Here is a 24,555-nt window from a genome sequence, read left to right as displayed (position 1 = left end):
TCATCATTGTCACCGACGTCCCACTGGGTGTGAGTTTTCCTTGCCCTTATGTGGTAGTGGTTTGTGTTGTGGTTTGTGCAGCCCTTTGAGACACTAGTGATTTAGGGCTATATAAGTAAATATTGATTGTTTGATTGATTGAACTTCATATTGCATCAAGGGCCAATTGAAATGACATGGTGGGCCACATTTGGCCCGCGGCGGGCCATAGTTTGACACCCATGATATACGGGTTAGGGTTACTAATAAGCAATTATTCTGAGGTAATTGAGATAAGACTCTTAGTTAATGGCTTACTGGTCGTATAATAAGGCCATGAAGAATAAAGCATTAATAAGTACTTAATAATGACTAATTAAGAGTCAATATGTTACTAATTTGCATGTTAATAAGCAACTAACTAATGGTGAATATGTATTCCCCATACAAAAGTGTTACCAATTGTTTTGTTTTTTAACGTATGACATCCTGCGGGGCGGATTTTGGACGCTGACAGGCCGGATCCGTAGTTTGGGGACCCCTGGTATACACATGTGCAGGCAGTATTTGGGGGTGAAGAGTACATAGAAGGTGAAACTTGTTGAGAAGTGACATGGATGGCAGCCGCAGCACCTGAGAGCTGTTTTTCCTCGCCCTGTCAGCGTCGGTGTCAACGGCCATCCATCTTTCCTGCCCCGCCGCTTCCCCTTGCCTGCTGCCTCCTCAGGGCCCACTAACCACAGCCACGGACACTGGCTCCGACGCCACACCACTCGTAAAAAAAAAGTCCTCAAATCGCACGAGATTTTATTCCTCCCAGGGAAGAATGAAAAGAGGGGGCGGGGGGAGGAAAGGGACGGATAAGTCTTCTTGTTGCTGTCACTTTTTATTAGTTAAGCCCTGCTCCTTTTGGCTTAATACACCCGGGTGTAACTGTTACCCCGAGCTTGAAAAGAAACCTTGACTTTGTTATCCCGGAATTGGCGAGTCGCCTCTTTTGAACTCGCGTTTTCTGCATTGGGTTCCGGTTGATTCCGAGCAAATTGTATAAAAGAGTGGAAAGACGTGTGTTGTTTAAGGGGGTTCAGACCAGAACCCCCTTAAAGGCAGAGGACGTGTACGCCCCGCGCCGTGCTGGACATTGACACATCTTCCATCCTGGTCAAAAGCTACAAAGACTTTCATTAACGCCACGTCGATTTTCTCCAGGCTCCTTTTAGCCGAGATTGAGTGTTTGGCCTCTTGGGAACCTACTGGCTTGACAACATGTTCACTGAGTGCAGAACAGACGCTTTATTTACTTTCCGAGTCAGTTCAGTTTATTTGGAACGTGCATGCGCTACGATGTAATGTGTGGTACGCCAGCTGCACGAAAGCAGACGAACAGGCGATTCAGAGGGTCATAAAGTCTGCACAAAAAATTGTCGGGTGTCCCCTGCCCTCCCTGAAGGATTTACACAACTCCCGTTGCCTCAACAGAGCAAAAAACATTACCAAGGACAGCACACACCCTGGCTTCCACCTTTTCGACTTGCTACCATCAGGCAGGCGCTACAGGTGCATCAAAGCCAGAACAAACAGGCTCGGAGACAGCTTCTTTCCCAAAGCTGTCACCATGTTGAACTCTAATTTATAATAATAATAATTCACCCCTGTACAATATCATGCCCGAATACCCTACTGTGCAATACGACCCTTCGAGTGCAATACGTCTGACACTGATTGTTATTTATTACTTCGCTACTGTTGTCTTGTTCTATATATTGTACAGTATTTTGTATTTCTATAGTGTTTTGTATATTGTACAGGATTGCTTATTATTTTTATTGGATAGTAGTCTGTTTATTTCAATTATAAGTTTTTTTCCTTTATTACCTCTTGTTTTATTTATTTCACCCCATATTTGTTCCCACTACCGCACCTTAAGATGGAGTCTTTAATCTCGTTCTATGCAAATATGATGACAATAAAGTCCATTCTATTCTATTCTATTCTATGTAATGCATCCCATATTTCATTACAGCACGTTCGAAAAGGAGTAGGAAGAAGCTGAGCTTGTCATGTCTTTGTGATCATGTTCTATTTAGTTATGTTCTGTTTTGTTTTTGACTCCATTAGTTCCTGTTTTTGCGCACCCCGGTTTGTTTTTGTTTCCATGCCTAACAGTCAGTTCACCTATTATGTGTTCACGACTCACGCACCTGATTTATCTGGACTCACACACCTGTCATCACTGCACCTATTTAAGCCTGTAGTTGCCAGGTAGTCAGGGAAGGCAGAGAGAGAGAGAGAGAGAGAGAGAGAGAGAGCACATACGCAGGAGGGAATCCAGAGAAGGGATGCTTACTACAAGGATCTTTGGTTTCGCTGGTCCTTTATGCTGTCTGTCTTCACGAGATAACCACGCGCGCTGATTGCATATTGTCTGCAGCCTTGTAGGCGAGTGGCCGCGATGCGGACAGAGCGAGCAGGGGCGTGTCCCGGCACGCTTCTAGCGGAGGTGCCGGCAGAGCTTTCCGCAGATGACATGCGGGGTTGCGCTTTCGCCGTGACAAAAGGTGCCTCAACAAAGCATTCGTTCACGCTAACGACACAATTGTTGACCACATGCAGACGTGACACAGGTCCAACACAATATGGCATCTTTTCACCGACATATCTCAAGGTAGTGTTGTAGCAGTTAGCAAACACCTTGTAGTGTAAAAAGGTACTTCAAGTAAGCCGCCAAGGTTCAGTATATATTTTTTTTGAGCAAAGTGTACATGTGATTTTTTTTAGTTTTTCATTATTATAAATTTACAATAAAATAAAAAAAATCACAATGTCTTTATAGGGTATTGTTTGGAGAATTTTGAGGACATTCCATTGTGATAGAAGGCTGTAACACAGCAAATAGTGGTAGAAGATGAAATGCAGTCAGCCTGGCGATATCACCCTCTATCACCTCCTACTCACCCATGATATCCATGCCGATGATCCATGCTCTTTCTTGGTCCGAGTAAGTTTTTCATGCCAGAGTTTGTAAGTTTTGTTTTATGTTCATAGTTCTCCCATTGTGCAAGTTTTTGTTTTCATAGTTTCGAGTTTGTTCTCCTCCTTGTGCGCGCCTTTTGTTTGTTCCTTTTTATAGTATAATTAAAAGATGTCTTTACCTTCACGCCGCACCGCGCCAATCGCTTTGCACCACGGGAAAACAAACCACACCATAGTCCAAGTCATGTTAGAACTTATTTAATCTTACCGCTTTTCCATACCACAGCTATGTTATCCTATTCCCTTGTTCTCTGTAACAGAAAAGTGAACAAAACAATAATAGACAGATATATTATAGTATGTAACACGTATAAAACTAAACAAATATTAAATATATAAATAATCTTTGTCTCACAAGTTCTATTTATTTTGTAATAAGCACTTATTCTTATGTTGTTTTGATACTTAACATACATTTTGGGTGATACCACAAATTTGGGTTATCGACTTGATACCTGTCATGATCTGTGGTCTGGATCATGTTTTTTGTTATTTTCTGTCCAAGACTCCTTCGGTTCCTGTTTTTTGTGCACCCTTGTTTGTTTTAGTTACCATGGTTACTTATTATTTCCACCTGCTTCTGATTAGTGTTCGCCCGCTCACCTGCTGCCCGAGCACTAATCAAAAGGCATTATTTAAACCTGCCTTGCCCTCCAGTCAGGGCTGGAGTATCGTTTGCTGTAAGCTATGGACTGCCTTTTTTGAGCTATTCCCTGGATCCCGACTCCTGTCCCTGTTTGCTGTTTCCTGGTTTCTGGGTTGTGTTTTCCTTGCCTTTTTATTAAACATTAAAACCATGTTTTCATGTACCAAGCCTGTCATCTCTGCATCTTGGGGTTCGTCACCTCCACTTCGTGACAATACCAAGTAGTTACAGAATCATACATTGGTCATATTTAAAGTCCTTTAAAGGGATGTATTTCCTGAGTTTATAATAAAGGAAACAACATTTTTTTCTTTCATATCCATTTTTCCATCCATCTTCTTCTGCTTATCCGAGGTCGGGTCGCAGGGGCAGCAGCCTAAGCAAGGAAGCCTAGACTTTCCTCTCCCCAGCCACTTCGTCCAGCTCTTCCCGGGGATCCCAAGGCGTTCCCAGGCCAGCCGTGAGACATTGTCTTCCCGACGTGTCCTGGGTCTTCCCCGTGGCCTCCTACCGGTTCGACGTGCCCTAAACACCTTCCTAGGGAGGCGTTCGGGTGGCATCCTGACCAGATGCCCGGACCACCTCATCTGGCTCCTCTCCATGTGGAGGAGCAGCGGCTTTATTTTGAGCTCCCCCCGGATGGCAGAGCTTTTCTTGTCTCACACCTGTTTGCACTTATCATGTTCATTATTTAAGCCATTCTGTTTCTGTTCTTCGTCCTGGCAACATAATCTGCTTCACGCCCTCGATCACCTGCTATGCACCTTCTGTGCCTTCCATGCCATTGATCCATGCCCCTTGTCTTTTTCCAAGTACGTTTTTGTTATTCATGCCATTGTGCAAGTGTTTTATTTCGTGTTTATACTTATAGCCTCTATGCTAGTCTTTTGTTTCATAGCCCAGTTTTTGTACTTCCGCCCTCGTGCGCGCTTTTTGTTTATTCCTTTTTGGTGTTAAGATAAAGATGTATAGCTCGGTTGGTAGAGTGGCCGTGCCAGCAACTTGAGGGTTGCAGGTTCGATTCCCGCTTGTGCCATCCTAGTCACTGCCGTTGTGTCCTTGGGCAAGACACTTTACCCACCTGCTCCCAGTGCCACCCACACTGGTTTAAATGTAACTTAGATATTGGGTGTCACTATGTAAAGCGCTTTGAGTCAATTGAGAAAAGCGCTATATAAATATAATTCACTTCACTTCACCTTCACACCTTCGCCGTTTCAACTTCATTTACTTCGCACCTCGGGAAAACAACCCAGGTCCAAGTCCAAGTTTGACACTTAGAAATTCTGTCCATACAGCTATAGGAAGGTGTTTAGGGCACGTCCAACCGGTAGGAGGCCACGGGGAAGACGAAGGACACGTTGGGAAGACTATGTCTCCCGGCTGGCCTTTGAACGCCTCGGGAAGAGCTGGACGAAGTGGCTGGGGAGAAGAGAGTCTGGGCTTCCCTCCTTAGGCTGCTGCCCCCCGCGACCCGACCTCGGATAAGCGGAAGAAGATGCATGGATGGATGATTAATTGATCCAAAAAAGGGCCTTAATTTTCCCAGGTCTGCAATAAAGGGACCTCGTTCCTGCCCGTTGCCTACCTTCTCTGTATTTTGGGATCACAAAAACAGCCGAAATGCGATGGTAAATGTTCATGCGGCCACTTGTTGCTCCTCGACTTTTAATGTTACACACAAATTTTTTAGCTCACTTGACAACTTGGGGCGGACGGCTTCGCTCCCCCGCAGAGCAGAAAAGGACACATCCCAGTTAACATGTTCTGGCTTTATTAGTAGTGCTCCACTTGTCCGGTGCTCCAAACGCTGCAGTGAACAAAACACTTATATATATTTTTTTTATCTTGTTTATCCTGTGAGCGGCTTGACAGTTTGAACTATGGGGATGAGAACCCCAATAAAGCCAGGTGAGCAAAAACAATGGCGTTTTGGAAAAAAAAAAAGGAGTTCTCAGTCTACTGCGGCGAAAGTATGCAGGGTCATTTCAGAGTGATGATGATGATGAGGCAGAATCCTGCATGCCAAGACTGTTTGCCACTTGAGACCTCCTTTTAGAGTGCAGTAAAGCTGAACTTGCAGATGGTGTCTCGCACACACACACACACACACACAAACACGCAAACGTGCACAGAAAGTTAGCACAAAAAACAAAAAAATGTTCAGATTATGTTGAATATTTCAAATATTGTCTGCAAGCTCTTTGTTCTTTTTGCTGGATTTACGTCCATTCTTACCCCATAACATAGATTACACCCCTCTAGAGAGCTGTAATGCGATCGCCACTGAGTGATTATCTCCAAACCACCCAGCTTTACATGCAGATGCAAATCCAGAAGAACGGTCCTGTGTCTTCTGGGAGTCGTCGTGTCGAAAGACGTGAGCCTGGATACACTGCAAAAAGTCAGTGTTCCAAAATAAGAAAATAAATTTCCTTGAATTGCCGCCGGGGTGCTAATTAATTTAAAACCTCCTCTCACTCCTGCGCTTACCAAAGGCATGCGGTAAAAGTAAGCATGCACTAATTATTCTAAAACCTCTTCTCACTCCAGCACTTACCAAAGGCATTCAGTAAAAATTGGAGTGTGATGTAAGGTTGGACCTTATATCCTACTGAATGGCTCTTAATTTTCTTCCTTTTATGCGATTTCAAATGACCGGTATTGAAATCAGCCTCCTCCATTTTGAAAATGATGACAGTGGAAGTGTCACTCGTGACGTCACGAGTTTGACCAGGCGGTAATACTAAGCATGCGCTAATTATTTTGCAAAGCGAGTTTGACCCGGCAGTAATTTAAGGCAATTCAAGGAAATACGGTATACAAAAGTTAGGGGCATTTTACTTGAACTAAGCAAAATAATCTGCCAATAGAACAAGAAAATTTGGCTCGTCGAGACTTTTAAAAGAAGTAAAATTAGCTAACCTCACTGAACCCCCCCAAAATACCTTAAAATAAGTATATTCTGCCTAATAACGAGTGCACTTTTCTTGACAGAAAAACTAATATGAGACCTTTTTTTCTCAATATGTTGAAAAATGTTCTTAAATTAAGTAAATGCTAGCTGTAATGATCGGGTGGCATTGTGATGCGGAGTCGTTCTCTCAAGGATGCAGTCGGGCTCGGACACAACGTGAAGGTAAGAGTAAATGATTCATTTAAGAATAAAACAAACTATGAAAAAGAAAAACTTACTCATAGAACAAAAGACAAAACAAAAGAGCTAGCATGAGAGCTAGAGGAATAACAAGGCCTAGTGCGGAAGCTGTTAACCAAAGTCGTCGCTGTTGTGTGAAACACAAACTACGAAGCCGGACCGAATGAACGAAGGAGGCAGGCTTAAATCAAGACGGTAATCAGAAAAACAGGTGTGCGTCTGGAACACGCGGCAGGTGAAAATAATACGTTACCAAGGTGACCAAACTAACTCACAGATGCACAAACAATAACAAAGGGAGTCCAAACTAACAGAAAACACCAACAGACCCAAAAATCCAAATCACAATATGATCCGGGCAGCGGATCACAACACTAGTGCCATTATCTTGACATATTGATATGCAATCGGTATTACATTTCTTGCATTTTCCCATCGACAACATGACATCATCGCGCCAAGTGCGTGCTCTTTCAGTAATTACTGCGCAAGGAAAAAAAAAAAAAGTATATATGTATATATAGGACCAAAACACTTAAAACAAGTAAAACATTCTAACATAAAATCTGCTCAGTGGGAATAAATATCTTATCAGATAGAAAATAAGCAAATATCACCCTATTTGAGATATTTAATCTTATTTAGATTTCAGTTTTTGCATTGTATGAAAGTACAGCTCTTTCGGAGCGCTTTTACCACACATAATATTCTTGTCGCTGCAAGTAATTGTTTTGTAATTGTTGAAAAAAGTAAGATATTTCTAGGTATAAGCTGCATGGTATATATTATACTAATTAGTGTACACATTTCTATCTACTGAATTTGTCTAATTTCCCAAACATTTCAGCTCGAAGTACTACTTCTACAACACATCGAACAACATTATTCTGCTTTTTTTTAAAAATGAGATTAACACACCTAGATTATGTGACTGGAAACCAGTTTTTTCTTGACATGTCACGAGTTCTCAGTGAGCCAATGTCTGTGGCCGACCAACACGATGCTCTTTGCTACATTATTCAGGAGAGAGGAACAAGCCCGCGGATGGGAACTGTTTACACCAACAGCCATATAAATTAAAGATATAGAAGCTTAAATAAATCAATATCCACATATGTAAGTATGCGATATTCTATTTTGATTGATTATTACATGATGATATACTAACTAGGCACAAGTGTGTGAATGTAAGCGTTTTCATGTCGTTCATTCAAATTATGCACAACAACATCGTTATCCATCCATCCATTTTCTACCGCTTGTCCCGTTCGGGGTGGCGGGAAGTGCTGGAGCCTATCTCAGCTGCATTCGGTCGTTATTCATACTTTATTTTGGGATGTACAAATTAAATGTCATTCACATGTAAACCATCGATTCAAAATAATACACTGCAAAGTTTGGATTGTAAATACCGTATTTCCTCGAATATGCGCCTGCTTTGAATTACTGCCGAGTCAAACTCGCTCCCCGAATTTATTAGCGCATGCTTACTTTTACTGCCGGGTCAAATTTGTGACGTCACGAGTGACGCTTCCCCTGCCGTCTTTGTCAAAATGGCGGAGGAGTTTATTTTTGCTTTTACTATGTGTAAGCCAGGGGTCTTGTTCCACAGCCATACAGATCACACTGATGGTTGTGATATAAAACAACTTTTACAGTCTTACTAATATGCGCCACACTCTGTGAACCCACACCAAACACATTTCTGGAGAACATCGGCTCTGTAACACATTATAAACGCAACATAACACTTACCCAGAATGCCATGCATCTAAGACTCTTGGCTGTATTATACACCCCGCTAGCACCAACCCACCCCCCACCCTCTCCGTGCGTCGCTTGAGGTGTGCGGGGTTGGGGGTGCCTGTATAATATAGCCAAGAGTCATGGATTCATAGCATTCTGGGTAACTCATGTTGTGTTTATATTGTGTTACAGAGCCGATGTCCTCCAGAAATGGGTTTGGTGTGGGTTCACGGAGTGTGGCACATATTTGTAAGACTGTTAAAGTTGTTTATATCACAACCATCACTGTAAAAGGTATGGATGTTGACCAAGTATGCATTGCAATCTCGAATGAGAAGCAGCGATACGCATGCGTCCGGCCGGCACGCAAATAGCATGGTGTAAAGCATTGGCTATATTATACACCCCGCTAGCACCAACCCCCCACACCCCACTCCCCGTGCGTCGGTTGAGGTGGGCGGGGTTGGGGGGCGCGTGTAAAATATAGCCATGAGTCATGGATGCATAGCATTCTGGGTAATTCATGTTGCGTTTATAATGTGTTACACAGCCGATGTTCTCCAGAAATGTGTTTGGTGTGGGTTCACAGAGTGTGGCGCATATTAGTAAGAGTGTTAAAGTTGTTTATATCACAACCATCAGTGTAAAAAGTATGCATTGCAATCTCGAATGAGAATCAGCGAAACGCATGCGTCCGGCCAGCACGCACGCAGATAGCATGGTGTAAAGGTGGGCGCGATGACACGTTGTAAAGCAGTGGTCCCCAACCACCGGGCCGCGGCTGCAGGAGAATTTTTGGTTAATTTTTTTTTTTTATCACACTCAATTTTTTACTGCATGCCATTGGTAAGCACAGGGGTGAGAAGAGGTTTTAAAATTACTAACGCCTGCTTACTTTTACCGCATGCCTTGATTAAGCGCAGGAGTGAGAAGAGGTTTTAAATTAATTAGCGCCCCAGCGGCTATTCAAGGAGATACGGTAGTCTAAGCTGTTTACCAAATTAATATTTTTTGTTTGATAAACTCATTAAACATTCAATCAATCAATCAATCAATCAATGTTTACTTATATAGCCCTAAATCACTAGTGTCTCAAAGGGCTGTACAAACCACCACGACATCCTCGGTAGGCCCACATAAGGGCAAGATCGGTGACAATAATGATCCAGTGGGACGTCTGTGACAATAATGATTATGAGAACCTTAGAGAGGAGGAAAGCAATGGATGTCGAGCGGGTCTAACATGATACTGTGAAAGTTCAATCCATAATGGATCCAACACAGTCGCGAGAGTCCAGTCCAAAGCGGGTCCAACTCAGCAGCGAGAGTCCCGTTCACAGCGGAGCCAGCAGGAAGCAGTACATGGCCACCGGATCGGACCGGACCCCCTCCACAGGGGAGAGTGGGACATAGAAGAAAAAGAAAAGAAACAGCAGATCAACTGGTCTAAAAAGGGAGTCTATTTAAAGGCTACAGTATACAAATGAGTTTTAAGGTGAGACTTAAATGCTTCTACTGAGGTGGCATCTCGAACTGTTACCGGGAGGGCATTCCAGAGTACTGGAGCCCGAACGGAAAACGCTCTATAGCCCGCAGACTTTTTTTGGGCTTTGGGAATCACTAACAAGCCGGAGTCCTTTGAACGCAGATTTCTTGCTGGGACATATGGTACAATACAATCGGCAAGATAGGATGGAGCTAGACCGTGTAGTATTTTATACGTAAGTAGTAAAACCTTAAAGTCACATCTTAAGTGCACAGGAAGCCAGTGCAGGTGAGCCAGTACAGGCGTAATGTGATCAAACTTTCTTGTTCTTGTCAAAAGTCTAGCAGCCGCATTTTGTACCAACTGTAATCTTTTAATGCTAGACATGGGGAGACCCGAAAATAATACGTTACAGTAGTCGAGGCGAGACGTAACAAACGCATGGATAATGATCTCAGCGTCTTTAGTGGACAGAATGGAGCGAATTTTAGCGATATTACGGAGATGAAAGAAGGCCGTTTTAGTAACGCTTTTAATGTGTGCCTCAAAGGAGAGAGTTGGGTCGAAGATAATACCCAGATTCTTTACCGTGTCGCCTTGTTTAATTGTTTGGTTGTCAAATGTTAGAGTTGTATTATTAAATAGAGTTCGGTGTCTAGCAGGACCGATAATCAGCATTTCCGTTTTTTTGGCGTTGAGTTGCAAAAAGTTAGCGGACATCCATTGTTTAATTTCATTAAGACACGCCTCCAGCTGACTACAATCCGGCGTGTTGGTCAGCTTTAGGGGCATGTAGAGTTGGGTGTCATCAGCATAACAGTGAAAGCTAACACCGTATTTGCGTATGATGTCACCTAGCGGCAGCATGTAGATGCTGAAGAGTGCAGGGCCAAGGACCGAACCCTGGGGAACTCCACACGTTACCTTAACGTAGTCCGAGGTCACATTGTTATGTGAGACACACTGCATCCTATCAGTAAGATAAGAGTTAAACCAAGACAGGGCTAAGTCTGACATACCAATTCGTGTTTTGATACGTTCTAATAAAATATTATGATCGACGGTATCGAAAGCAGCGCTAAGATCGAGGAGCAGCAACATAGATGACGCATCAGAATCCATCGTTAGCAATAGATCATTAGTCATTTTTGCGAGGGCTGTCTCCGTCGAGTGATTTGCCCTGAAACCGGATTGAAAGGTTTCACATAGATTGTTAGACGCTAAGTGTTCATTTAACTGCTCCGCAACAATTTTTTCGAGGATTTTTGAAATAAAGGGAAGGTGAGACACCGGTCGGTAGTTTACCATGATGTCAGGATCGAGGTTAGGTCTTTTAAGAAGAGGATGAATAACCGCTTTTTTGAATGCTAGGGGAACAGTGCCCGAGGAAAGTGATAAGTTTATAATATTTAGCACTGATGGACCTAATAATACAAAGAGCTCCTTGATCAGTTTCCCAGGAAGAGGGTCAAGTAAACATGTTGTTTGTTTTATTCCATTTACACGTAGTAACAATTCCTCTAATGTTATTTCCTCAAAACGAGAGAAACTATTTTGGAGGGCAGTATCCGCCGTATATACAATCGTGTCAGTGTTAATAGAACCCCGTTGTAGCTGGGACGCATTGTCTTTAATCTCCTTTCTAATGACTTCAATTTTCTTACTAAAGAATTGCATAAAGTCATCAGCTGAGTGGGTGGAGCTACTGGAAGGAGTCCCTTGTTGGGTTAGCGATGCTACCGTACTAAACAAAAATTTAGGATCGTTTTTATTGCGGTGGATGAGATTTGAGTAATAATTAGCTTTAGCTAAAGTAAGCATGCGTTTATAAGTTATTAAACCATCACTAAATGCTTGATGGTGCACCTCAAGTTTAGTCGTGCGCCATTTGCGTTCCAGCTTTCTGCATAATAATTTCTGAGCTCTAGTTTCTTCTGTAAACCACGGGGTGCGCTTTTTTGGAGCCTTTTTTAACTTTAGCGGGGCTATGTTATCAATGGTTTCGCGCAGGGCGTCGTTAAAGTTGTTAGTGAGGTTATCAATAGAGCCCACATACTTTGGGAATGGTGCCATTACCGAGGGCAGTAGGTCAGCAAGAGCTGTCGTTGTGGCCGTATTAATGTTGCGGCTGCTGTAGCAGTTATTATTATTATTAGTTTGACGAACATGCGTCTGAACCTCGAATTTTATAAGGTAATGATCGGACAATACTTTAGTATACGGGAGTATCGTAACTTTGGAAGCGGTGATACCCCTGACAAGCACTAGGTCTATCGTATTACCGTTGCGATGCGTGGGTTCATTTATTATTTGTGTGAGACCACAGCTATCAATTATAGTCTGGAGCGCTACGCACGGTGGGTCCGATGGGGTATTCATATGGATATTAAAGTCCCCCATTATGATTATATTATCGGCGTGTGTCACTAGATCAGCAACGAACTCTGAGAATTCATTGATAAAGTCCGAACAGGGCCCTGGGGGGCGGTAGATAACAGCCAGGTGTAGAGGCAGCGGTGTGACAGACCTCATAGTAAGCACCTCAAACGATTTATATTTATTATTTATGTTAGGACTAAGGTTAAAGTTTTCGTTGTATATTAGTGCGACCCCCCCACCCCTTTTAAGCGGACGGGCAATATGCGCATGTGTAAAGTTAGGAGGACATGCCTCATTTAGCGCAAAAAAGTCGTTTGGTTTAAGCCAGGTTTCACTGAGACCGATGACGTTAAGATTGTTGTCTCTGATGATATCATTAACTAACAACGTTTTGGGAGACAATGATCTTATGTTTAAAAAACCTATATTATAGGTTGTGGGCTGTTTTAGGGAATTTTTGATCAAATTGTCCGTAGTAGCAATATTAATAATGTTGTGTTTATTATGCCCAGTGCATTCAGTATAATTACGACCATATCTAGGAATTGATACGACGGGAATGTTCCGATTGTTTGATTGTTGCTTTGATAAACTGCACGCATCATGGTTAGCCTCCTCAGTAACGGGGATTTTCCGATTGTTTGTTTGTTGCTTTGATAAACTGCACGCATCATAGTTAGCCACCTCAGTAAAACACATGTCCAACTCTGAAACACTCAAAGCAGAAAAAACTTGTTCTAATTTAACTGACTCCTTACCCAGACCAGTAGTCTCGCATCCCTTATTTAAATCCGTCTTCAGGGTGGAGGGAAGTGGTGTTCTGTGGGGATTAGCCTTCTGCTTTGTTTTTAGCCCCGCTCGACATCCGCGTTTCCGATCACACCGCTGGCGTCTGCTCCGTAGACGGCCCCCGCTGCTACTAGACTCCGCTGCTTCACAGGCCGCTGGATGTAGCCGCCGACGTATCCCCATGCTAGTTAGCATGTTTAGCACGCCCGCGTCTATCAGTCCAAAACGGCCCGATATGTCCATATCCAGAAGTGTCTGGCGGTCGTACGTGATCACGGAGTGACCACGATGCGAGCCAGCCATGAAGTCTGCAGAACTGTCCGGCATTTCCGCCAAATGTTCCATCTTTAGCAAGAGCACCGCAGTGTCGCAGCCCGTCCGGGCGCCGCCATCTTGCCAGATCATTAAACATTACCATAATGACCAAATAGCAGTGGGTAGTTGTATTTTTTTGTTAGTCAGAAATCAGATTATTTGAGGAAAACGTACTGACTGATGACCAAGTAGCGCATGTTTGCTGTCGGTCTGACCTCAGGATGCAGAGACGGTGGAAGAAGTGCAGATAAGAAGGTCTTCTAATTAAAAAAAATCAAAACGCACACCATAATCATTAATCACAACAAATTAAACAGTGACAGAAAAAAACAACTCTCCTGATTATTGATCAGAGGTAGGGGAGTTAATTGCAGATGTGGAGAACAGCGCTCAGAAAAAGACAAAAGTCAAGCATGGACTGGGATTTGTATTGCTTCTTCCACGCAAAGGATGATTGGCACGAGCCAGACGTGAATGTAAGTACATAATTGATTTATTTAACACTATAATTCAAAAACAGAAAAAGGGCGCGCACAGTGGCGGAGAACAAACAAGACTATACTCAAATGAAAACAGCACAATGGTATTACTATATACAAACGAACAAAAGATACTAGCTGTGGCACAAAACAAACAGTGGGGTGGTTTAGCTCGGTTGGTAGAGTGGCCGCGCTAGCAACTTGAGGGTTGCAGGTTCGATTCCCGCTTCTGCTAACCTAATCACTGCCGTTGTGTCGTTAGGCAAGACACTCTACCCACCTGCTTCCAGTGCCACCCACACTGGTTTGAATGTAACTTAGATATTGGGTTTCACTACGTAAAACGCTTTGAGTCACTAGAGAAAAAGCGCTATATAATTCACTTCACTTCACAAACCAAAAACTTACGTGGTATAGACCGAATGACAAACAGCGTGGCAAGGCATAAAGGTAGATGAGGGACAGGCAGGTCCGTGGTCATGAGGGTAGGTAGAGTTCAAAGTTGGCTTTAAATAGTGACTATGATGACGATTAGTAACAGGTGTGATGTCTGAGGACAGGTGCGTGACTTGGAGACCAGGTGGGAACTAATGGGTTGGCATGGAGACGAAAACAAACCAGGAAGTGCAAAAACAGAACTGAATGTCCAAAAAACTAAACATAACATGACCAAACGTAACAAAAACACAACATAATCCACAGGCGTGACAATAACCAAAAGAAGTGGAACAAAATATTTAAGCGTGAGCACGAAACCCAGCAAAACAACACAAAAAACTTATAATATGAAGCAAAATTAATTTTTTAGTGCTACTTCCACTGCAATGTTGTCTGTATCATAAACAAGTATATTTTTGTTTTTTAAAAAAAAGTCTTAACGATCATTACTTTTTTGTGAATTTCAGTATGAGACATTGCCATTCATCACATTCTTGACCTTTTCATTTTTATTTTTTTTAATTTTCAACAGAGCTACAATTAAGAATGGCGTGACCTTTCGCACGGCAACACCAAGTAACTCTTTACTGTGGGACATCACGCTGGATGTCGGTGCGGATGGAGTCATTGCTGTTCTTTGTCAGAAGAAGGCTCCCATACAAGGAAAGAAGTAAGTCTCTTCTTTATACGTTCCAGCAAAAATATATATATATATATATATATATATATATTTTTTTTTTTGTCCTGTGCAGCTTCTCAGGCAAATCATATAGTTGATGTCAAAGCCCATATCAGATTTACAAACCCTGTTTCCATATGAGTTGGGAAATTGTGTTAGATGTAAATATAAACGGAATACAATGATTTGCAAATCCTTTTCAACCCATATTCAGTTGAATGCACTACAAAGACAACATATTTGATGTTAAAACTCATAAACATTTTTTTTTTGCAAATAATATTTTACTTAGAATTTCATGGCTGCAACACGTGCCAAAGTAGTTGGGAAAGGGCATGTTCACCACTGTTTTACATCACCTTTTCTTTTAACACTCAATAAACGTTTCGGAACTGAGGAAATTAATTGTTGAAGCTTTGAAAGTGGAATTCTTTCCCATTCTTGTTTTATGTAGAGCTTCAGTCGTTCAACAGTCCTGGGTCTCCACTGTCGTATTTTACGCTTCATAATGCGCCACACATTTTCGATGGGAGACAGGTCTGGACTGCAGGCGGGCCAGAAAAGTATCCGCACTCTTTTTTTTACGAAGCCACGCTGTTGTAACACATGCTGAATGTGGCTTGGCATTGTCTTGCTGAAATAAGCAGGGGCGTCCATGAAAAAGACAACGCTTAGATGGCAGCATATGTTGTTCCAAAACCTGTATGTACCTTTCAGCATTAATGGTGCCTTCACAGATGTGTAAGTTACCCCTGCCTTGGGCACTAATGCACCCCCATACCATCACAGATGCTGGCTTTTGAACTTTGCATCGATAACAGTATGGATGGTTCGCTTCCCCTTTGGTCCGGATGACATGATGTCGAATATTTCCAAAAACAATTTGTAATGTGGACTGGTCAGACCACAGAACACTTTCCCACATTGTATCAGTCCATCTTAGATGATCTCGGGACAAGAGAAACCGGCGGCATTTCTGGGTGTTGTTGATAAATAGCTTTCGCTTTGCGTAGTAGAGCTTTAACTTGCACTTACAGATGTAGCGACAAACTGTATTTAGTGACAGTGGTTTTCTGAAGTGTTCCTAAGCCCATGTGGTGATATCATTTAGAGATTGATGTCGGTTTTATATACAGTGCCGTCTGAGGGATCGAAGGTCACGGTCGTTCAATGTTGGTTTCCGGCCATGCCGCTTACGTGGAGTGATTTCTCCAGATTCTCTGAACCTTTTGATGGTATTATGGACCGTAAATGTTGAAATCCCTAAATTTTTTGCAATTGCACTTTGAGAAACGTTGTTCTTAAACTGTTTGACCATTTGTTCATGCAGTTTTGGACAAAAGGGGTGCACATTTTTTGCGAAGCTGCTTTTATACCCAATCATGACACCCACCTGTTCCCAATTAGCCTACACACCTGTGGGATGTTCCAAATAAGTGTTTGATGAGCATTCCTCAACTTTATCAGTATTTAGTGCCACCTTTCCCAACTTCTTTGTCACGTGTTGCTGGCATCAAACTCTAAAGTTAATGATTATTTGCAAAAAAAAATGTTTTATCAGTTTTAACATTAAATATGTTGTCTTTGTAGCATATTCAACTGAATATGATTTGCAAATCATTGTTTTCCGTTTATATTTACGTCTAACACAATTTCCCAACTCATATGGAAACGAGGTTTGTATATTGTTATAGTAACAATAGGTTAAGCTTTGTAAGTGTGCCATGTTTTAGCCAGTTTCCCCTAGGGCAACAATGTTAATATATGTTTGATGAAACATGATTATGTGCATGAGTGTATGTTTGTATATGTACTTGTGTATGTACAGTATGTGTATATGTATGTTTGCAGCAAAAATATCTCATCAGCTGCAGAAAAAGGCAAACCCGTCGAGAGTGTTGCACGGAAGTTTGTTTAAAGCAGTTGTGTTGTGATATATAGCGAGTATTGTCGGCAGCCGGGGAGTTCAAAACAATCCAACTGTACCTTCCACCCTGCCGAGGGCTGACCACAAAAACAAGACCGTGTCCCAGGAGGATACAGTATCTCTTTTTCCTCCTAAAGTTGCTTTTACAGCACATTGCAAAGCTGTAAATTATACACAGCTATTTTTTCAAGCAAGTGTTCTAATCAGAAATCACACACCCACACGATAGGGAGTTGGACCATACAGTAAAGGATATTTTAACAAACTTCCTTTAAAGAAAATACCAGGGGTGGGCCAGTACTAGTTATGTTCACTATACTGCCAAACATATTTGGCCCCCTGCCTTGACTCACATATGACCTTAAAGTGCCATCCCATTCCTAACCCACAGGGTTAAATATGATGTCAGTCCAACTTTTGCAGCTATTACAGTTTCAACTCTTCTGTTTCCGTTCTAATTCATCCCAAAAGTGTTCTATCCGGTTCGGGTCAGGACTCTGTGCAGGCCAGTCAGGTTCATCCACACCAGACTCTGTCATCCGTGTTTTTACGGACCTTGCTTTGTGCACTGGTGCACAGTCATGTTGGAATGGGAAGGTCTCACTGAAGGTGGCCGTATAAACAACTTCAACACTGTTACAAATATGCGCCACACACTGAACCAACACCAAACAAGAATGACCAACACATTTCGGGAGAACATCTGCACCGTAACACAACAGAACAAATACCCAGAATCCGTTGCAGCACTAACTCTTCCAGACTGCTACAATATACACCCCCCCCCCCTTACAAACAAACCCCGCCCCCCCCCCCCCCCCAACAGTAAAAAGGCCTGAATGGCTCATTTATTCATTGTTATTTTATTTTCAAATGTATTAGCCTGTGGAAAAAGTTCATGTTAATATTTACCTTTAGAATGCTGCAAATACAAAAGAAGCATTACATTTTTATTTAAATTTGATTTGATATGCCATTGATATTTTTTTAATTATTATTGCTATTATTATTCGAAACTCAATTTTGTATGTCACTATAAAGTTACATTAGCCATGCTTGTTCAATATTCAATGAAAAACTTGTTTGGGTCCCTATCAAAAGGTTTATTTGTTCAACCTCAGCCTGCGGCTTTGTTCAGTTTTAAATTTTGGCCCACTCTGTATTTGAGTTTGACACCCCTGACCTACATTTTAATTTCTAAACATATTTGTTTCACTTTTATTGTTTTTTACTCACCTTTTTCCTCTCCTACTGTGTATCACCATTACATGCGAATGCTATATGGCCAATTTGCATCATTAATTAAGCCCACTATAAAGCAACCCGGGCTTCACGGTGGCAGAGGGGTTAGTGCATCTGCCTCACAATACGAAGGTCCTGCAGTCCTGGGTTCAAATCCAGGCTCCGGATCTTTCTGTGTGGAGTTTGCATGTCCTCCCCGTGAATGCGTGGGTTCCCTCCGGGTACTCCGGCTTCCTCCCACTTCCAAAGACATGCACCTGGGGATAGGTTGATTGGCAACACTAAATTGGCCCTAGTGTGTGAATGTGCGTGTGAATGTTGTCTGTCTATCTGTGTTGGCCCTGTGATGAGGTGGCGACTTGTCCAGGGTGTACCCCGCCTTCCGCCCAATTGTAGCTGAGATAGGCGCCAGCGCCCCCCGCCACCCCAAAAGGGAATAAGCGGTAGAAAATGGATGGATGGATAAAGCAACCCCACCACTGCCACAAATAGATTGCAATCCTGTTGGCAACAACATGAGCTGCAATGTTGACAAGTGGCTTCGATTAATTAAACCTAGCATTCGACTCTCATAACACACAAAAAAAAATGCTGGGTTATTTTGATAACCCAATTTATGAGTTGCAAATATTGGGTTAAATTTATTTGAATAGCAATCAATTTTGGGAATTATAAGGGTATTATTTTAACTGAATTTCTGGATTTTCAAAACTATGAACCGTTTTTGGGTTGTTTTTTAATGAGTAACTTATTTTTGGGTTAATTTTTTTTATTATTATTATTAAAAAGGTACTTTTTTCTAGAAGGGAATTTTAATAAGGATTATTCTCGTTAACATTATTTACAATCACTGCTCATATCATGATCCGTCATGTTTTTTTAGTTTCTGACTTCCTCAGTTCCTGTTTGAGCACCCTTAAGTTGGTGTTTCAGTTTCCATGACTGCAGATTGTTTTCACCTGCCTCTGATTAGTGTTGAGGACGCTCACCTGCTCCTGGGCACTAATCAGAGAGCTACTTATTCCCAGCTTATCACCACACTCAGCTTTCTTATTTGCTTCTTATTTATTGGCTTGAAAGTCAGGGCCACCAAGTTCTTCCAAACAAAATGTGGGCCTTATCAAGGTTCTAAGTAATAGGAAATCTCTTTTCATTGTCACTTAATATTGTGCTGAAGTTGCCTCAGACTTCACAGAGACAAATAGTCCACTCAAAAAGAGGTTCATTAAAATTGAATAAAACACATTGCTGTGATGATTCATTTAGAAAAAAACATTTGTCTAATTAGGCCGATTTTGAAAGTGATGTTCTATTCTGTATCGACAACTCATGGAGGTTTTCAAAAGTTAGTCTCATTGGATAAAAGTACCATATTTTTCAGACTTTAAGCCGCACTTAAAATCCTTTCATTTTCTCAGAACTCGCCTTATAGCCAGGTGTGCCTAATGTACGGGGTAATTTTGATTGTGCTTACCGACCTTGAAGCTATTTTATTTGGAACATGGTGAAAGGATAAGTGTGATGAGTAAACATTGATTGATTGATTAATGAGTAGATGGCAGTCACACATAAGAGATGTGTGTAGACTGCCCTATGATAGCAGTCACACATAAGAGATATATGTAGACTGCACTTTGATGGCAGTCACACATAAGAGATATATGTAGACTGCAATATGACTCAAGTAAACAACACCAAAATTGTATATGGTCCATTGAAAATATAGAACATTACACACAGCTCTCACAAATCCATCAACATTTTTTAATACGACTTTGGTAAGCTATAAACCCGCACCGCTTGATGCATTGTACTGTGCTTCAACATAGGTAAGACATATAAAATGGGTTATACTTGTATAGCGCATTTCTACCTTCAAAGTACTTAAAGCGCTTTGAAACTATTTTCCTATTCACCCATTCACATTCACACATTCACACACACTGATGGCAGGAGCTGCCATGCAAGGCGCTAACCACGAGGGTGATTTGTCTTGCTCGAGGACACAACGGACGTGACGAGGTTGATAGAAGTTGGGGATCGAACCGGGAACCCTCAGTTTGCTGGCACGGCCATCCCCTGGACACCCCTGCTGTAGGAACATCTCACGGATGGTCAAATGAAACAGGAATAGAATAGAATAGAATAGAGTTTTATTGTCATTATTGCAATGAACAGGTTCAAAGAACAACGAAATTGGAGCAGCTCCTCCTAAGGTGCATATACAATATGGTAGTATAAATTTAAAAAAATAAATAAAATAAATAAATAAATAAAAAATAAATTAAAAAAAAAAGATAGAGATGACAGAGATGGAGTTGCTGGAGTGGGCAGGTGTGCAGTCGTATGTGTAGATGCACCTGACTCACTTTTGAACTTCATGGCAAAGACTGTGGTTACTTATGTAGATGTCCATCCATCCATTTTCTACCGCTTGTCCCTTTAAGGCAGGGGTCTCAGACACGCGGCCCGCGAGTCGTTATTTTGCGCCCCCCCCCCCCCCCCCCCCCTTAATAGTAAAGTTTTATGTTATTGCGGCCCGCGAGTTTTGTATGAATGGCGCTTGACAGCGTTGTGTCCGGAGCTAAAGGAATATGCCAATCACGGTGTGGTATGTGGCTCTCGAGGGCCGAACTTTGACGTCACTTGCACGATGCAAGCAGAGAATTCCACCTCCACCCCACCCTCCCCTCCCGTTTGCTCCAGAACGAAACAATTTTTGTTAGTTGGGTCTAAAGTGGCTCTTTCAGCGTTCTGGGTTGCCTACCCCTGCATTACTGGAAAAGCGGCAAGTGAGTGAAAGCGACAGGGACGTTGCCATGGAGACGAGGGTTTTCTAACGTGCCTGCCTGACACGTCCGTCAGTAATAACAGACCCCGATAACCTGGACCAATTCAAACCGTTATTTGTTTTTTTTTTATTTATTTAATTTGCATTGCCTCACATTTCTAAATCCTCATTTTGTTCATAAATATTTTGATTTTATTTTGTGTTGAAAATAAAAATAAAGAAATTTAAAAAGGTATTTTTTTTACGAAATCTTTTTTGGCGGCCCAGCCTCACCCAGACTTTGCATCCAGTGTTTCCCCCAGGTGGATTGAGTTTGAGACCCCTGCTTTAGGGGATGTGATTTCTCAAATTTTTATTTGTAATGCAGTTGCAAAAATCTTTTTAAAAAAAATGCAAAAAAATCACTGTAATTATGGGGTATTGTGTGTAGAATTTTGAGGGGGAAAAATGCACAATCCATTTTTGAACGAAAATGTAACATAACGTAACATAACAAAAGTGGTGAATACATTTCCGGATGCAGTATAATACCAATAACAACTTGTAGGTTGTTTGGACAACCTACAGGATTATTTACGGTTCTTCCCCTATTGGGGAGTTAAATCCCCAAAATGATTCCCGAGCGCAACCACCGCTGCTGCTCACTGCTCCCCTCACCTCCCAGGGGGTGGAACAAAGGGATGGGTCGAATGCAGGGGGTAATTTCACCACACCTAGTGTGTGTGTGAGACTATCAGTGGTACTTTATGGGGCGGCATAGCTCGGTTGGTAGAGTGGATTGAGGGTTCCAGGTTTGATTCCCACTTCAGCCATGTTAAGGGGCAAGACACAATCCCACCCATACTGGTTTGAATGTAAAATTAGACATCGGGCTTCACTTTGTATAGCGCTTTGAGTCACTAGAGAAAAAGCGCTATATAAATATAATTCACTTTAATTTAACTCATTGTTTATAGACATTCAAATATTATCTCAGATGTCTTTTCTGTTTCAGATGAGTGCTGTTATAGTTGATTTAATGAACAATTTAATCAAAATAACTGGGATGTTTTTCTCACCGTGTTTCCAAATAAGGTCAAAAGTCTTGGTTGGAATTAACGGCCCAAGCTCATTATGGAATGCATCTCATGTTAAAAGATTTTTTTTTTGGTGCTGTACATGTACAGTGGACACATATTTTATTCAGGCGAGCTCATTCAGGCTCAATGCCCCTCCCCCCCCAAAAAAACAAGAGGTCCATTGAGATTCAAGTCCAGACTGCAAGATTAATTCTGCCTTGAAAAAAAAAACGCTTTCAAAAGTGAAGCTCTAATCTGTGCAGAAAACATTGCAAGGGGGAAAAAAAAGACAAATGTGCGGGTAAGCAAACGTTGGCGGCATTATTCCAATACTCCACACCTCGAAAGGAATATGGGAAGTGGTCTTAGATCAGCACAAACCTGCTTTTGCTTACAGTTTCCATATGAGTTGGGTAATTGTGTTAGATGTAAATATAAACAGAATACGATGATTTGCAAATCATTTTCAACCCATATTTAGTTGAATATGCTACAAAAACAACATATTTGATGTTCAAACTGATAAACATTGTTTTTTTGCACATAATCATTAACTTTATAATTTGATGCCAGCAACACGTGACAAAGAAGTTGGGAAAGGTGGCCAATGAATACTGATAAAGTTAAGGAATGCTCATCAAACACTTATTTGGAACATCCCACAGGTGTGCAGGCTAATTGGGAACAGGTGGGTGCCATGATTGGGTATAAAAACAACTTCCCAAAAACTGCCCAGTCTTTCACAAGAAAGGATGGGGCGAGGTACACCCCTTTGTCCACAACTGCGTGAGCAAATAGTCAAACAGTTTAAGAACAACGTTTCTCAAAGTGCAATTGCAAGAAATTTAGGGATTTCAACATCTACGGTCCATATCATCATCAAAAGGTTCAGAGAATCTGGAGAAATCACTCAACATAAGCAGCATGGCTGGAAACCAACATTGAATGAACGTGACCTTCGATTCCTCAGACGGCACTGTATCAAAAACCGACATCAATCTCTAAAGGATATCACCACATGGGCTCAGGAACACTTCAGAAAACCACTGTCCCTAAATACAGTTCGTTGCTACATCTGTAAGTGCAAGCTAAAGCTCTACTATGCAAAGCGAAAGCCGTTTATCGACAACATCCAGAAACGCCGCCGGCTTCTCTGGGCCCGAGATCATCTAAGATAGACTGATGCAATGTGGAAAAGTGTTCTGTGGTCTGACGAGTCCAGATTTCAAGTTGTTTTTGGAAATATTGGACATTGTGTCATCCGGACCTAAGGGGAAGCGAACCATCCAGACTGTTGTTGACGCAAAGTTCAAAAGCCAGCATCTGTGATGGTATGGGGGTGCATTAGTGCCCAAGGCATGGGTAACTTACACATCTGTGAAGGCACCATTAATGCTGAATGGTCCATACAGGTTTTGGAACAACATACGCTGCCATCTAAACGCCGTCTTTTTCATGGAGGCCCCTGCTTATTTCAGCAAGACAATGCCAAGCCACATTCAGCACGTGTTACAACGGCGTGGCTTCGTAAAAAAAAGAGTGCGGGTACTATCCTGGCCTGCCTGCAATGTGTGGCTCATTATGATGCGTAAAATACGGCAGCGGAGACCCCGGATTGTTGATCGACTGAAGCTCTACATAAAAAAAGAATGGGAAAGAATTCCACTTTCAAAGCTTCAACAATTAGTTTCCTCAGTTCACAAACGGTTGTTGAGTGTTGTTAAAAGAAAAGGTGATGCAACACAGTGGTGAACATGCCCTTTCCCAACTACTTTGGCACATGTTGCGGCCATGAAATTCGAAGTTAATTATTATTTGCAAAAACATACATTTTTTATGAGTTTGAACATCAAATATGTTGTCTTTGTCAACTGAATATGGGTTGAAAATTATTTCTAAATCATTGTATTCCGTTTATATTTACATCTAACACAATTTCCCAACTCAAATGGAAACAGGTTTTGTATATATGCAATACATTATGGTAGATAATGGCAATTTTGTTAATTTGGAAATCAAAGCGATCTAATAAATAAATGATCATAAATCTGATCATTCCAGTATGTTTCTGATGCTCAAAAAACCTAAAATAAAGTTTGGCAAAAGTATCAAAAGTTAAGGTACAACAAATTTTTACATCGCCGCCATATTGGAACAATGCTAATTAGGTGTCAAGACACACCCATGTCAGGTTTAGTTTGTTACGAAGTCCAAGATGCAGAGATGGTGGCAGGCATTGAGCAGGAAAACATGACCCAGAAACCAGGAAGCAGGAACAGGATCCAGGGAATTGCTTACAGCAAACAACAAAACGACATGACACGACACGACAATAATCCAGCACTGACTGGAGGAGAAAACCAGTCTAAATAGTGTCTGGCTGATTGACACCAGGTGTGGCCAGGTGCCAA

At 41.8% G+C, this 24,555-nt stretch overlaps 1 protein-coding gene across 1 annotated transcript in view; it reads left to right on the top strand.

Annotated features, from left to right (window-relative positions):
• The window catches only part of LOC133556712 (transmembrane protein 132D), a 144,809-nt gene that overhangs the window by 59,978 nt on the left and 60,276 nt on the right, over nucleotides 1-24,555 (top strand). Inside the window, exon 3 of the mRNA XM_061906893.1 lies at nucleotides 14,980-15,117. Coding sequence (XP_061762877.1) covers nucleotides 14,980-15,117 — 138 coding nt within the window. The remainder of the gene's footprint in view (nucleotides 1-14,979; nucleotides 15,118-24,555) is intronic.

Source organism: Nerophis ophidion, linkage group LG07 (assembly GCF_033978795.1).
Source record: "Nerophis ophidion isolate RoL-2023_Sa linkage group LG07, RoL_Noph_v1.0, whole genome shotgun sequence".
Lineage (NCBI taxonomy): Eukaryota > Metazoa > Chordata > Actinopteri > Syngnathiformes > Syngnathidae > Nerophis > Nerophis ophidion.
The sequence above is the reverse complement of the archived record's forward strand: the minus strand, read 5'-3'. Positions and strand labels throughout refer to the sequence as shown.